Below are 16,125 nucleotides of genomic sequence, written 5' to 3'. Positions count from 1 at the left end.
CCATGCTCTCATTCCCAGGGCCTTTGAAATCAGGTGTCAGAGCAGCTGAGCTTGAACTGTCACAAAAGCCCGTGGCGTGTCTGGATATGTGAAGAAAAGGGTTAAACTTGAGATATTTTGCTGATGTGCTAACCATGAAAGAGGAAGCTGAGTTGGGGAGTGCTATGCTATTTAATGGTAGCATAGCACCATTGTAATACTGAGAAAGGCAGGGCTAACACAGACAGACAGGCGACCAGTCATACTCACACCTAAGGCCAATTTCTAATTGCCAATTAACCTAACCCACGCATGTCTCTGAGTACCTGGAGAAAACCATGCCAGCACAGGGGAACATGCAAACTCCACACAGAAAGGCCCCAGTAGACCGGTGGGTTCGAACCCAGGATGTTCTTGCTGCGAGGCAAAAATGCTAACTATTGCACCACCTTTATTTTTTTATTATTTTCCTAATTTCTGTGTGTAGTATTCAAATGTTGGTGACTCAGTATAAAAACCTTTGAAATGATAGAAATCTTTTCAAATAAAAACCTGATCTTACTTGCTTCATACAGCATACTACCATTTAAAGTCCCTGGTGATGGCTCAACAGTCGCAAGCAAGAGGATGGATTACTAGTTAGCTCCATTCCTGCCTCCATATGGGCACAGAGAGATGTTGGCAAACAGAAACACAGGGGAGTCTGCTGGCCTTTTGCAGGGCTGTCACACATGCTGGTGGCAGGGAGACCTGCGGGGAGGTTGCCAGTATGACAGACAGAGGTGCACTTAGGAGGCGAGGCACCGCAGTAGCAAATTAACACCAGCCACCAGCCAAATCTCTGAAATGATTGGTGAGTTTGTTTACCTCCCTCCGTTTTTAGGTATCTAGTCATCATGTGGATGGTCTGCTGTAGTTTAGAATTCTCCCCTGGCTCTTAAACTAGTTAATAAGGGAGCACATTTGGGAATTGAAGCATTTGTGGCCTGTCTACTCCCTATAAGGGAGTTCCAGTGAGCTTAAGAGTACTTTGAGTCCCCTGAATGTCCTGGTCTAAAGTCAGCTAAGGCATTTTCATTGGGTGTTAAGAGTTTCTCAGACACTCTGGTGGTCAGCAAGTTGCTCTGTTTTATGGAGTGCAAACTTTCAGTTCTGCATGCATCTTTTTTTTTTTAAAACCTTCTTGCCTTTCAGCTTCATAGCTGTTATGTGACCATTTACAGCTCTTGTGTGCCATTATAAGGGATCTAAGTCATATTGCTCTATGTGCAGCAACAATCTTCCTATTGTATTATTCTGTGTTCAATGAGTGACATGCTGTTATGTGATAGAATAGACAGATGCTTGTTGGTGTTAAGATACAGTCCTGGCTGGAGGTGTTAGTGAGCTGCCCCAGGCTGCCCTCCAGCCAGCCTTCGCTTGGAACACTATCATCACTCCAGCTCTCCACTAACCAAAATATCACCTCAGCCTGGCTGCATGTTTGTTTATCTTCCCCACCTCTGCACAGGGCCGGAAATGTTTATGCCTAACTTTAGTAAAATAGACAGGGTTGAATATGGGGTCTGGGGACTAGGGAAAGGAGTACCCAAGAACTTCTTGTCCTCTCATTCACCTCGTGATGTGGCCTGGGTCAGGAGGACATCTGTGGTCAGCATCAGGCTGGGAGAGGTGGAGGCTGAGGACAGCTACTGTCATCAAGGGGTAAATACAAGGAAAGAGGGGGCTGATTAGTGCTAACACAGACCCAGAGATAAAGGACTGTGATCTGGCTGAGGCTGACTGAGGTTGGGCTTGACCAGTAAACAACCAGCGGGGTGTCTAAATGGCCTGGGGATCAGCCTGGGGCTAAACCCGAAGGCCTCTCTCAGCACTGGGTCTTCTAAACACAAGATCATACATGCACACAGTTGGGCATGCAAACAGACATTCACACATTTTCATGGGGCTAACACAGATTTAAATTATAAGAGGCACATCTGCACTGTACTCATAAACATTTGCAGAGAAGAAAGAGCCCCCCCACCCCCCCCCCCCCCCCCCCACCCCCCAACTGAAGCAGATGTTGTTCAGGTGGAATGTTTAATGGAATGAAATTCATTTGATTAAAGAGGATATCACATAATTTAGGAACTTGGAAATGATGTGTATCCTGGGGTGAATCCTGCCTCTGGCCCTGTGACAGCTCCGGCCCCCCTGACCTGAATTAGATAAGTGTAGATAGATAGATGGATGGATGGATGTGCACTCTTTCCTTTATTGTTATTCTTCTTTTTTAATCCAAAGCCAGCTTTAGAAAGAGTTGAAGTGAGCTTAGAAGCACCTTAGAGCAAGTTTCAGATCAACTGTGAATCACTTCTCTTCAGCGTTGTGCTGCACGGCCAGAATGGCAATGTGATGCCTACCAGCTGAGATGGTGATACAGTCTGAATACACTTTCTGGCACTTTCTTAGCTTGTCACTCATCCCAGGAGGACAGGGTTTGATCCAAACTGAAAGGCACAGTTTCCATAGGGAGTACAGCCGGCCCTGCCTCCTCCTGGTCACCTTAATCTTTGGTGTCTCCTCTGAGTCAGGTATAATCAGTCACACACCACCACATGTTTTGACACCTGTCCTGTGTGGTGTAGAGAAAGTAAGCATATTACTCCTCTCCTTTGGAAACACACACACACAGACAATCAAACGTATCTTCACATGAATTAAGACAGACAGGTGTATTGTCAGAAAGGGATTAAAAAACAGGGAGAGGAGAAGAAATGAAGGTTCCCTTACATAGTGGGTTTTTTGAAAGGAAGGTTGGATGACTGGGGAAGCGAGTGACTGTTAATGGGAAGAAATGAACGCGCTTGACTGGTGGATGTGACAGGAAGAGACTGTTCTTAACAAGGCGTCAGAGTCAGTCAGAGTTACAGATCCATCACTTCTCAGAGGCTTGGCAAAGGGGGGGGGGGGGAGACATTTAAGGATATTCAGAGAGGGGGAGAGAGTCTGTGAAGGGTAGAGAAGAAGAGGGAGACGGTGAGGGGAAAGAGGGATTTGAGTGTGGCTGACAGCACTGCATTTAATTTGGGCTGCCAGATCCTTTTTCATTTGACTCCTTCTCAACCAGCTTAGAGGCTGCGAAGGACTTGGAGGCGAAGGTTTGCAGGGATGTCTCCGATTAGCACTGATGTGCCACGTCACACTTTAAGCCGGCCTGTAATTCATGTTCAACAGGGGGATACTCAGACATTACACTGTGCTGTGCAGGACGTGATTAATTGACTCACACTCTAATATTGGGTGTAATTTGCCCATCCTCTGATGTGAAACTGACTTTATACTAGACTTACTGTATGCTGTCATCCCAGGGATAGTATAATTGCTCAGAGCTGTGTAATTTCTAAACTGAGGATAGAAGCACAAGGATGGCAGGTTTCACTTCAGGTTATCTTTCTACACAATTCTGCAGTTTGTTGTTTAGTATTTAAGGTAAGATTTAATAGACTCAAACAATTGTGAAGTGTCCTGTTCCAAGTTATAGTAGGGCTCAAACAACCACTATCATTTCAGGCGCTTTTTAATGGTGTTTCTCCGGTATTTGTACTCAAGTTTTCACATTTCTGCTGAAGATTTGGTTCTATTTTGATCCAACAGTTTCCACTTCTTCTATTTTTTCAGACCATGCTCTTCCTGGCTGCAGTGGAGGAGGAAGGCCAAGCAGCAGAAGGAAGGAGGGAGATGGCAGAGATCCTGCTGTCTGCCTTGACAGACAGACACCAGCAAAGACAGACATGGAGAGACAGGTAACACAATGTACCACCAACCTTTTTACTTCCAATGGTCTTCGTGAAATACATTTCTGACTGATAATCTGTCGATTATGAGCTCCTATTGACAGTGGTAATACCATCACACTCAAACAATAAAGTTTCACATTTTGAAAACCCTACAGCTGTCAACAAATTTTCAAAATATAGTGAAATATACATAATGCATACATGTTTCCACAACATCACGCAAACAAATCTCATTTCACTTGCAAGAACCAGAGCTGTTGTTACAGTTTGGGTCACACTGTTGCAGTAGCAAAATTTATTAATATGCAGTTCTCAGTTAAAAGGTGGAGGCTTTATAACTGTGATTGCATCATCAAACAAAATAAAAAGGAGTTATCATATTCATGCTACATTGCTTCTGAAGAACCAGTGTGAATTCCATAGATGTACAGCGGAGTGGTTGGTGTGTGTTTGGGGTCCTTGGGCCTGGGAGTTATCACAGTTATCACAATGACACATGTGTCTTGGATAGGCCCAATCACTTCCTCCCCTCCAGATAGAGGCGCGGGGATTAGAACATTGGTCATTCAGTCAGATAAAGAAGGGCCTCACACATCCAACAGTGTTATTTTAACTGTTCATTTTAACTGTTCACTCTCCCCCACAGCACTAGCACAGACACACACGAACGCTACATATACACACGACCACTGCATTCACATATACTTGACTGCTTTCTTGTCTCTATCAATAGATTTGACCTCAGAGTCACATACAGACACACACATGTTGATCCAACCTGACCCAAAAGCCTAGAGAAAGCAAAGAGGCAGGAAAATAATCCAAAGGCTGCAAATTCCTGAAAGCCACATCTTTTCATTTGAAAACTTCATGTTAAATTCTTGCTGTGTTGATGCTCTCGTGTTTTCATGTCTTGTGATTTGCATTGTCCCCTCTAGTTGACCCTTAGATTTGTCCCATCCAGATGAGCCTTGTAAACACTGTTTCCACACACCTTGCTTTGCTGTGTCAACGCCCAGTGCCTCACAACTCTGATGTAGGGCCTGCTCTGATAATGCATTCCAGCGGCATGTGCTGAAAGCTAGAAACCATCTCGCCACCCCCACCCTCAGCTGAACATCGGAACTGTCCCCGACCATCGCAGTTCTCCCCCACCACCACCAGCTAACCACGTCCGACCCTACATTTTGCTCAGCCCACCCTAAGATGCTGACAACCAGCATCACAGACTGGGACAGGAAATGCTCAGCCTTTGTCGGCAGAGCAGAAAGACATTTACTCTATCAGCAGTGAAGGACTGATTAGATTAGTTTTGGTGGAAGGCACACGTCCCGCACAATATGTTTGAACTCCAGCTGCTCCTGATATCTCCTCTTCCCATTACACACATTCTGTGTCTATCCCTAAACTATACCACCCTCACTTACAGAAAAGCCAGGGGTCATCCTGTCAAGTGGCTGTCAACAGAAAGCATTTGCACAAAACTAAACACATAGCTATGCGCAATGTTAAGTGCAGCGTGCTAGCACTGATAAGCGATTTGATGAGGGTCAGGGATTGTTTGGCTTTGTCGAGCAAGAAAAAGTTTTAATTTCTTTCCGCATACTACAAAGAGGCAAAGTCGTTATTTTGAATTAAAGATGCGCTTTATTGCAGAAGACACGGAGTGAGGGAATTTTAGCTCAGTTCAGTCAGATGTATTCAAACCATCATTTATTTTCATAAAAGCATTCACCAAAATAGGACTAAAATTAATTTGCTGATTCATTTCGATGCTTTTTTATATTTAGCGCTCTAATTAGGTTTCCACACAATATTCAACAGGCAAGCTTTTATCATAACACTGCCTTTTGTTTCCATGGTTTCCATTCAGCACATAATACTTGCAAAAAAAAAAATGGAAAAAGGAACCAAAAAAAAAAAAAAAAAGCATGATTGATGACTTTTGCTAGAGGCCCATAAACATAAACAAGCAGAACTGATTGATTAAGTTTCTCACTGACTTTTGTTTCTAAAACACCAGTTAAAGTAGCATTCTTTACTCTGGAACTTGGGCCTACTAGCTGCCATTGTCTGCCTCTGGGCCATTTTTAGCACAAGCAAGAAGGACCCGGTGACCAGTGGTTCTTCACCGCTGACTTATAGGCACTCAGAGTGAGTGATGCCTCTGCTCACCGTGCTAGTGGAAGCAGTCCATTCATTCACTCTGAGCCAACAAAGTTATGAGAGCTTTTTTATTCTTATGAGCTTTTCTGGTAACTGGGTTTTCCTGATGCACATGGTGAATTCTTTGATAGATGCTGCCCTCCGTGTCCCTTCGGTAAATGCCCCGTGAGTACCCTGGAAATAGATGGATTATTATATGGGTGGGTGACTGTGCCGCAGCAGAGCAGTTCAGTATGCCGCACAGGAAGTGCAGATTGAAGCGCAAGACACAACCTCCAGGGAGCAGCTCTATTAGGATAGAAAATGGCACATCCCAGTGGCACCAGGGAGGTTTTTGGTTTAACAAAGGTAATGAAGGATTCACACTGGAAGTACATACACAGAAAATTCTTCAGCCTGCAGTCTGCTGCAGTGTGTTTAGACAATTCTTATGTTTTATCTTACTAACGGTACTCAGTGTACGTTGTTAGATGCTGTATTCCGTCTGTATGCCTACAGTACAGCTACCGTTGACCATCCTGGATGTGGTGACCTTATGGTGACCTTGCAAAACCTAGAGGTTGGCGCTCTGGGCATTAGAAAAAACAACAACAAAAAAAGCTTTGTCACAGCCGGCAAGCAAATACTGAAGGGAACAGCTGTGAGTTTTGTACTGACCATGCAAACTGCTGTAGGCTTTGTAAGGTCATTATATGATAATGAAAATCATTACAGAATTACATGGGGGTTTAGGACATGAGAGCAGTAGGGAGGGGAGGGGAGGGCCACATTGGGTTTGATAAATGGACTGTGAAGGTGCCCATCTGGCCCTCTCTATGGCTTTTTCTTCCTGCTCTTTTATCCATTCTTATCCTTTACTACCCCTCTTTCATTCCCCTTCTATGTTCTCCAGTGGGCCAATGTAAAAGCGAGCAGGCCTGAAGTGAAAGATTAACAGAGTGAAAAACCTAACTCACCTCTGTGGAGTAGAAAAGAGGAGGGTAGACAGGCAGAGGTGTTTATGACCCAAAGCAGGGTTTGTGCCTGACTTGGCAAACCCTGTCTTCCCATCTCTGAGTGTGGGCCAGTAGAAGAGTAGGCAGTCATTGACCTTTGGCACTGGAAACAGTTGGGCAGCTCAGGATGTGTGAACAGGGTGTAGTTTGGAGGCACTGGGGTGGTAATATATTACACGGTTTAAAATAGTCCTCTTTATTTGTGCTACAGTTTTTGTTCTCCTCAGAAAAACAAAGATTGAACAAATTTGTTACCGAAGCACTGAAACTGCTGCAAATTAGCAGCAAATGAAAAAAAGGGCAAAATCTGCAGCAGTGCAGACAACAGTGGACATGCACCATATTACACTGAGAGATTGTTTTGATAATGGACTATACAAATAAACTTGCAGGAGCAGCTTTTCTCTCTCTTCACAAGGACAACAACTTTCAAACCATAATATTGATCCTTGTATGTTTATTAACATTTCTTTATATTTAGTTTCTTCCTTAAAGAAAAACAAACCAACTAATTAATTTTTAAAATAATGTCAGGCAAATATCCTTTTGTAATTCTATTCCAGTGACCCCTTGACAAGACCAGGAGTTCACTCACACTGTACAGGTTGGGATGGCATTATTATAACTATACAATCAGAATTTGTGGTGTAATACATCTGTTCTCTGTGTTTACTGCTTTTCTCCAACTTGTTGAAAGTTAGTGAGGTCTTTATCCCAAGACAAAGGAAACATCAGCTGACATGGCAAGCAGAGTTAAAAGAGCATAGAAGGAGGTCCACGTGTTCACAGCTGCACTCATCACTCAGCTGTCCAGTTTGACCCATGACCCCGTAGAGTTGTCTCCCAGACTCTATCGGCTTTATGTTTCCTGCCATTGTCATCCTCTGTTGTCCTCACCTGGACAGGCCGCTTCTACACAAAAGATCCAGTCTGTCATCAAAACCACGGGTCACTCAGGGGCATCAGGGGCTAGAGAGCTAAGGTTGAAGCTGTGCCCATCCAGGGATGACCCCACCAGTGTTGTCAGTTACCAATTGCACCCCTGTGGAGATGCATAGAGCACAGAGAAAGGAGAGAGACCTTCCTTGGCTGGCACTTCATTCTCGGAGTGGTGACATTTCTTTTGTGTTGTCCCTGACAGACTCCGCCCCGATTCCTGCGCTGGGGTGAGAGGGAGCTTGAAGACAATGGAGGTCCCTCTGTCCCAGATGAGAGCTGGAAAGATTGTCACTGTCGCATCCGCAATAAAGACAGACAGATCACAGGCTAGTCTTATGTAGCCAAATCTACTAAACGTCTTAGAAATGGTGGCACCATACTGGGATTGCTATAGTGGCATAGACAATTCACTTACTTTATACAGTCAAGTGTTTACAGACACAGGTTCCCATCCGTCTACCGCAGTTGTCATCTGATCATGTGTCATTGTTCTGAACAACCATTCCATGACTTAGGGTACAGGTGAAGGGGACAGTGCAGAGAAGGTATCATCAGGTTGTTAATAAGTAGGTTTAATTAGCAGTCGTGGTGATGTTTGGACTTGTTTGGCGCAGGTTGGTGCGGGCATGTTGTCAACTGTGCCCGTGTGATGTAAGTTGCAACTCGAGGTGACAGGTTAATCAGATCTCCCAGACAGCAGCCCCACATTTACATCTTCATCACCCCCACAACAGTGGTCCTGTTTTGCAAGCAGAACAGACAGGGCTGGCCCAGTTTGTTTTCCTTGGCACGAGTTACAAGCTAGTAGGTTTGCTGGGTGCATACTTGAATCTCTTTACCTCAAGGGTTTTTTTTTTTTTCTTTTTTTTTCACTGCAGCAGTGGGTAAACACCTGTGTGTGGTGGGCTGAACTCCCAACCCGCAACCATGTTCTGTATCTTTGTTGTCTATGCGCCTTTTCCTTTGTACCACCTACTTTTGCCGTCATCTACATTGCTGTGTTTACTTTATTCTGCGCACTAAGGGAGAAAACAAATAAGGACATGTCATCTGCCTCTTTTATCACCGGCCAGCCTGTAATTAGCGCAAGCGCAGTGGTTAGCCTGAGACTCTGTCATCTAATTTGTCTGTCTTTATCTAAAACATGTCTGTGTGGTCCCTTAGACCAGCTACGTTCGTGCAGCGAGATTGTCTGTGGCCTGGGTGTTTGTGAGGTGTGTGTTTGTGTGTGCTTGATTGTAAATTATGAGTTCTTCTCTCATGCACCCACCCCTGTTAAGCAATCAGTCAGTTATGCATGACATGTCCTGACCTCAGCAGAACCTCACAGCTGCTGTTTCCGTAGTAATCGTCCTCCCATCCTAGTTTGCTTCCATGCTAGAAAGTACATCAGGCTATGTCTTATTCTTGCATTAATGTGTTTTGAACAAGATGACAGATGATTCTATTTATTTACCCTCTACTTACGGCACAAATAAATTTTACCCATGTACATATGCATGTACCTCTATTTGCCTGCTTCTCGTGCAAGTTAGTAATTAGATGTTAAGGTGCATGCTTTCACTCGTTCTGTGGTTCGGTGTGGGAATAGAAGGCTTGCATTAGCAAGAATCAGTATCGCACTCATGCTCTCTTTTGTAAAATTCCTCTGCTTATCCTTGACTTGATTCACAAGTACATTAAATTATTTACAGGTTTTAATGAAAACAGTAATTTCATAATTATGCATTCACAGTAAGAACTTGGCAAAGAAGTGCGGCACAGAAAGCAGGAAAGAGAGAGTTGAAAATGCCGTTAAAAGTCCCACAGCCGTTTAAACACACTTGTTGCAGAGACAGCTGCCCATTAAAAGCTGCCTTTTTAATATGGAAACAAGATTTGTGTTTGGAATAGACAGTGTGGTAAGGGGTGGGGTAGTTCTGGGCCTGTTTTACTGGTAGTCAGGAAAACCAGGACATTCTTTCTGGTCAAACCCAACATCCCATAGAGCTGATAGAGCATGATTGGGTGAGGATGTGTGGTATGCATGTGAAACAAGCACTGAGAACATAACATTATAAAAAGATGGAAGTTGTGCTCACAGAAAACACCGTCTTTACAGCGTATCTACTCTAAATCCAGTTTGTTTTTGATTGGAGTGCTGTGAAGGTGCTCGTTTGTGCCTCTCTATGAAGCAGTTTTATTTAAATCAATAAGTTAGTTAAAACCGCACTACTGGGAACCATGATAAACAATAATGGGACATGGATGCCTTGGTTAACACACAGACAGTCTGTATAACAGATGCTTCTAAGGTTTCACTGTGTTTTGGATATTGTTTATTACAGGCACTTTTTTTTTTGGAGGTTAATTACTTTTGTGCTGCTGTTTAATGCTGGAGTCAAAGAGCTAACAGCAGCAATGTATGCAGTGTTTAAATTTGCACATATGTAGATTTTACATGTATGCACACCACATGCTCCATCCTTTCTCTTTTTCCCCCGACCTCATCTACCATAACCACCCCACCTGGGGAGCCCTCCAACCCTCCCACTCCTTACACACACATCTTTCTCCCCTTCTCTGTTAATTATAACCTACACTGCTGGAACACTTCATTTCATAGCAAGCATATTGTCTCTTCAAGGCTGGCAGGCAGGTCATAAATTATCCTGAAGGTGAGGATGGAAGTTGGAGGAGATAGTTATGAAAATTTCATCTGTCTGCCGTAGCGGCCGCAGCTGCTCCTGTCACTAGCCGTGTGCTGGAGGAATTACACCGGGTCAGCTTGTGTGTGCGTGTGTGTATGCGTGTATGTGTTCTTCAGTTTGTGCATCTGCATAGAAACGTTAACGCATGTGAGCAGTTACAGTGAGCACGTATATACAGCACTAATGCACGCACGTCTTTGTGTATCTCCACATTTGTCCCTGTGTTTGTGTGTGTGTCGTGTGGCAAATGTGTACAGCGGGTTGGCCAGGTAAGACCTGCCTGTCAGTGAGTGGAACATCTCTGGCGTTCCTGTCACCCCAGGGCCCCCAGCTTTGCCCCGAAGCAGGGAGGCTAGAGGGGGGGACAAGCTTGCAGAGCCGTCCCCAAGCTGTCTCTGTTCATTACCGCTACAAAGACGGGACGTGGCCGGCAGGTGGCCAGACCTTTAGTCCTTACCTACTGTGATCATCTGCTGCTCCACTTTTTTTTTGCATGTCTAGGTGGGTGGGTGTGCAAGTGTGCTTGGGAATGAAAAGATTCAGAGGAAACCCGTGACTTATGAATTTGAGTAGAGACCTGCATAATTTATGTTTGACCTATGAAATTGTGTTTGTGTTTGTGTACCTGTGAGAGCACTTGACTAAATGCATATGCTTGCATATTTAGAAATGGACAGAAATCATGCATTTGGAGAACGTGGAGTGCTGCTGCTCTGGCACTTTCTTGACGCAGCATAGAGCACCTCTCTCGACAGACAGCGTCTCAAAGTGGCAATTAGTAAGAAAAGAAAAACACTGTACAATCCCACTCCCCTATCCACTCCTATGTCAATCTGCAGTTTCCTGCAAAAATTCTATTAGGGCCAAAGTCCATAGCTGTTAATTACAATTCTAACTAGCTTGCCTCCTGACGAATGGATGGCTTCAGCAGTGATGTTGGATAAAAGGGATATCAGCGATTTCACTTCCCTGTACAAAGGCAGCTTCTGAAATGGGTCATCAATCCCATAGTGATAAATGTCTGGTGGAGTAATGGCTCTCTTATCGGCGGCGGATTACTGCAGATATTTGTAATTAGTGTAGCCACACAAGTCCCCAACAGATGTTTTTGAGGCGGCACAATATTAAAGCCTAAATGGGAACTTTCTGAAAATAATAGGGATAGTTAGAGCTATTGTATTGTGGCAGGCATAGGTGATTCTCGAGAACTGAGTCAGTGGGAATCTGTGTATGTGCTCTGCTGCACAAAGACATACGTTGCACACAAATGTGCGAAGCCACATGTACGCACATTCACGCACACACTCATGAGCTGCTAAATACACAGCCTGAGGTCCATCCTTCAGATACTGTGCTCAGTAGGCACATGACTGTGGGAGCCACGGGGCTCCTCTTCTCCTCCTGTTCCTCCTCCTCCTCCTCCAGCCCTAGAGGTAGCCACTGCTACGCCAGGGGGAGTGAACAATTCACTTTTAACTTCCATTTCTCCTGTTTTGGGTCGAGATTCACTCGCCGCCCTGAAGTTTTTTTTTTTTTTTTTCCCTTCTTCCTCCTCTTCCAGCTCTCATGAAATCACAATGTGATGTATTCAGCCTGAGGTGTAGCTCTATTCACAGTGCAGTTTGACACTACCAAGCCTTGCTCCCTTCTGTTTTCACAATGTATGTGTACAGATGGCCTACTGACAAGTCTGTACCACTAATAAAATTGTCCTCGTTGTAGCTGACAGATACTTTACAAAGCTTTTTAATAAACACTTTTTTTTTATAGTTCTGTCTCCCGCTCATATGTGTATATAAAAATATAGACATTATAGAGAACCACTGCAAGTAAAGCAACCGTTGAGGCCTGTTTTCTGTTGCCAAAATATATACTTGTGAACCCATCATCCGACATGTCCACAGACCTATACACACATGCGGCCTGCCCAGCACTGACAGACGTGTAAGCAGATGCAGCCAGAACTAGTAATGGCAGGTGATTATAAGTGGCACACGTGCCAAACTAATTAAACCCCTGGGTTGACAGCAGCATTTGGTAGCGCTGGCATTCTGGCATGCTGGCATTAGAATAATTGTAGCAGCAGCACATTTCACCTGCGAGACTGCAGCTAACAGCATCATTTATTTTACAGCAGCCTTCGCCGGATGTTTCCGCAGAGGCTCGAGTTTGCCTGCTTTGTGTTTGACATGTAGGGAAACCTCTTGCTGTAGATGGGACAGCTTCTCTTCATGGTTTTTTTGGACAATATATATTGCTTGAAGGTATATTGTATTTATATTTTACGCAGTCTTTAAATGCAAAATTAAAATTAATGTGAGATGTAAGGATATCAGGAGATATTATTGCATTTGTTGGAATAATGGCACAGGGAGCACATATGTATTTCTTTTCAAGCAAGCTAACTGTTGTAACTGTACAAATGAGGCCTATAGTTACTTTTTTGGGGAGCAGCAAACACAGTTCACACATTTAGAAAGCTGTTAGACTGAAATGTAGGCATATCTAGACAAGTTATAGCTGTGGCTTAAAGCTGGTAATGTCATTTCTCATGCTAAACACACCCTTGCTTACCACAATGCTGGACCAACTTCACACCCATAAGGCTACGAGGCCAGCCTCCTTATGGGGAAATGCGAGTCCCATAAAAGTAATATCGCTTCTCTTAAGGTTTCATCTTATCAGTTAACCAAGAGCGCAGCACATGTGCTCACATGCTTTAGAGCGTTGACTCTCAGGTGCAGCTGTAACAAAATATGTCAGACATGCATATACTCATTTGGATATCAAAGAAATTAAAAGGGGCAAAAGATGCTAAATGAAAATTAGTTAAGAAAAAGTTTTAAAAATATCAAACCAAGAAATACAGAAGTGATTTGAAGCATGGCAGATTCATCCAGTCAGGCAGGCTGACCTACCTCTGCATGTCTCCCATTCAGGACACACTATAGCACAAAGGAGACAAGGACAGGAGGACGAGTGTCTTAGATTGTTGCGTTCTCAGGTCATCACTTCTCCAGCTGGAGGGCTGGAGCTGCAAGTCTTTCTCATAGAGGTCAGAGCTGTGCCAGGAGGCCAGAAACTGCAACAGGAGGCCCACCTGCACACATTCTGTGCATCTCTTCATGTACACTTCTCTCTTACGGGGGCACACCTGGATAGTTGAGGAAGAAATTAAGCATACTTTCAGTTTTGTGGAAACTACACTGTCTGTACCTGACTGATTCATCTGATTGCCTTGTTCAGCAGGTGTGACTAGGCCAGGTGTGTACCGTGCTGCATCACCAGGTGTCTTTGTGTATCCATTTATGTAGTTTATTGAGTTGGGTTATGCAAGGTATTTAAGCATGAATTGTCAGATTTATGGTTTGCAGAGTTGCATATCACAGACTTTCATCTCTACCAAGACCGCATACAGCTATGCTCTAATATTTGCACGTTGTAAATCACAATGGTGACGAATAGGGCGCATTCTATTCCCACGCATTTTCCCCAGAGGTTTTGCTGTCGTGTCCACTTGCACATAATTGCGTCTTTGCTTTACCACATATATTGTGTTGAAACATCACTTACTTTTTTCAGGTTTTATTGCAGTGCCCAGATTGTGTTCACTCTGGAAAGCTACTGTGTTAAGCTTGTTGTAGAAGAAGTGAAAAATCAGCTCTTTGAAGGCACAACGAAGTGGCCGATGGCAGCTGATAGCTGGAGCTTAGTGGATCCTCATTATGTGCTGTAGCAAGCTGATTAAAACATTTGATTTGCTCTTAGTTTGTGTGTAAGTGTGCACTCAAATGCCCGTGTGTGTCTTGTGCATGTGTGGAAGTGTAGGCCTTCGGGCTGCTGCGGTGTGTTATCTGTTTTTTCAACCTTGTCATACTAATTACAGTCCATATTTACTTACATTCTCTTTTTGTTTTCTGCCCTTGATAGGCATCTGTGAGTGCGTCTTTCTAGGCTGCTCTCATTAACAAACTGATGATGTGTAAAAGGTCTATCTTGTGATGATAGAGGGAGCTTTTCCCAAAAAAAAAGGTCATGATACAAATGTTGTCAGCTTTTTGCAATCACAATGAATAATTTGCTATTATCAGTGATGCTGTGTGGCTTTGCCAGTGAGTTTTGGTTGGGGAATACTCCATGTTCACATCCATGTATTAAAATAGGGAAAAAGTCATTACAAAGCTCTTTAAATTTTGATATTAGCCCATGATAATTCACTGTTTCCTGGTCTGGTAACTGCTAAACTTAGCTCAAAATTAAGGAAATATGGGCTTTGTCGATTGTTGTAACAATGCTTCTTGGCAACAAATCTTATACCATTGGAAAGCCTGTTTATTTCCCCTTAAATGGTGCCACCTTTGTTTAAAAAAAAAAAAAATGCATTTGTGGGTTGAGCAGCAGAGTTGAGTATGTGGGTTGCGCCCATGAAAAATTTACCAAATCTTTTCTGCCAATGCCAAAACAGCTTATTCTGCTATTGACTCTTATTTGGTGCCGTTTATTGGATTGGATGATTGAAATCTGAAGAAACAAGACATATTGGCTATTTAGCAATGTAGTCATTTAGCATGTGGAAGAACCATACACAGACACAACAGCCTGGCACCTCCTCCTCATGCTGGTCACCAGCTTGGGCACGCACTGCTGTGAGATGGCATCCCATTCTTCAAACAGCATTTCTTGCAAGTCTGCCAGTGTGGGTGTGTTGGTCACTTTGGCACAAGCGGCACACCCAAGCTGATCCCAAGTGTTCAATGGGGTTGAGGTCAGGACGGCAGGCGGGCCATTCCTCTCTACCCCCAAATTCTGGAGGTGCTGTAGTCTCTGATAAACCCCATTCTGTAGTGGCAAGTGTTGTCATCTTGGAGGATAGAGTTCAGTATCAGACTGTGCAGATATGGGATTGCCACAGGTTGCAGAATCTCATCTTGATATCACCTTCATATCATTGCCTCCAATGATGACAACTGTCATTGTCAGCACCTGAAACTCAAAACAAGAGTCAATTAAATTGCCAAACAACACCAAACAAGAGTCAATAGCAGAATAAACTGTTAGGCAGAAGATTTGGCAAGTTTTTAACTCTGCTGCCTGTTTAATGTGGCTCCATTTAGAGGGAAATAAACACTTTTTGTCCTAAGTTTATATGAAGTCCTGTACTTGAGTCACATCACTTAGCAGCAGGATTACTAAGTAGCAGAACTGCAGTGCTTATATTTTTGCTCTTTTGTGTCTTACCTGTGTTCACCCCTGTCAAGTTACTGATCATGTTCACTGCGTGGGTCGCTCACTACACGTCACCCTAAATCTGTGGCTGACTTCTTGGAAACACTGTTTCTGATTAACCAGACCCCCCATTTAGTTAACTAAACTGGCTACGACACAATAAAGAACATCATTATGCAAGCGTGCAGTGAGTGTGTTAGAGAGAGACAGACAAATTTACAATAGGATTTGTAAATGGTTAAACGGGACAGGATGCTGTGTGAGTATGCATGGCGGAGTAAGCAGGGCAAATGGCCGACATCTGAGTTTTATATGGCAGAGGTGGGTGGTATGTTTTTTTGTGTGCAT

The 16,125-nt window shown here is 43.7% G+C and overlaps 1 protein-coding gene across 2 annotated transcripts in view; it reads left to right on the top strand.

Annotated features, from left to right (window-relative positions):
* The window catches only part of fto (FTO alpha-ketoglutarate dependent dioxygenase), a 116,102-nt gene that overhangs the window by 50,093 nt on the left and 49,884 nt on the right, over positions 1-16,125 (top strand). For both annotated transcript variants that reach the window (XM_030726152.1, XM_030726153.1), the window contains exon 8: positions 3,643-3,767. In XM_030726152.1, the coding sequence (XP_030582012.1) occupies positions 3,643-3,767 (125 nt within the window). The remainder of the gene's footprint in view (positions 1-3,642; positions 3,768-16,125) is intronic.

This window comes from Archocentrus centrarchus, chromosome 3, assembly GCF_007364275.1.
Source record: "Archocentrus centrarchus isolate MPI-CPG fArcCen1 chromosome 3, fArcCen1, whole genome shotgun sequence".
In the NCBI taxonomy this organism is placed as follows: Eukaryota; Metazoa; Chordata; class Actinopteri; order Cichliformes; family Cichlidae; genus Archocentrus; species Archocentrus centrarchus.
Note: the sequence above shows the minus strand (reverse complement) of the source record. Positions and strands in the feature narration are given on the sequence as shown.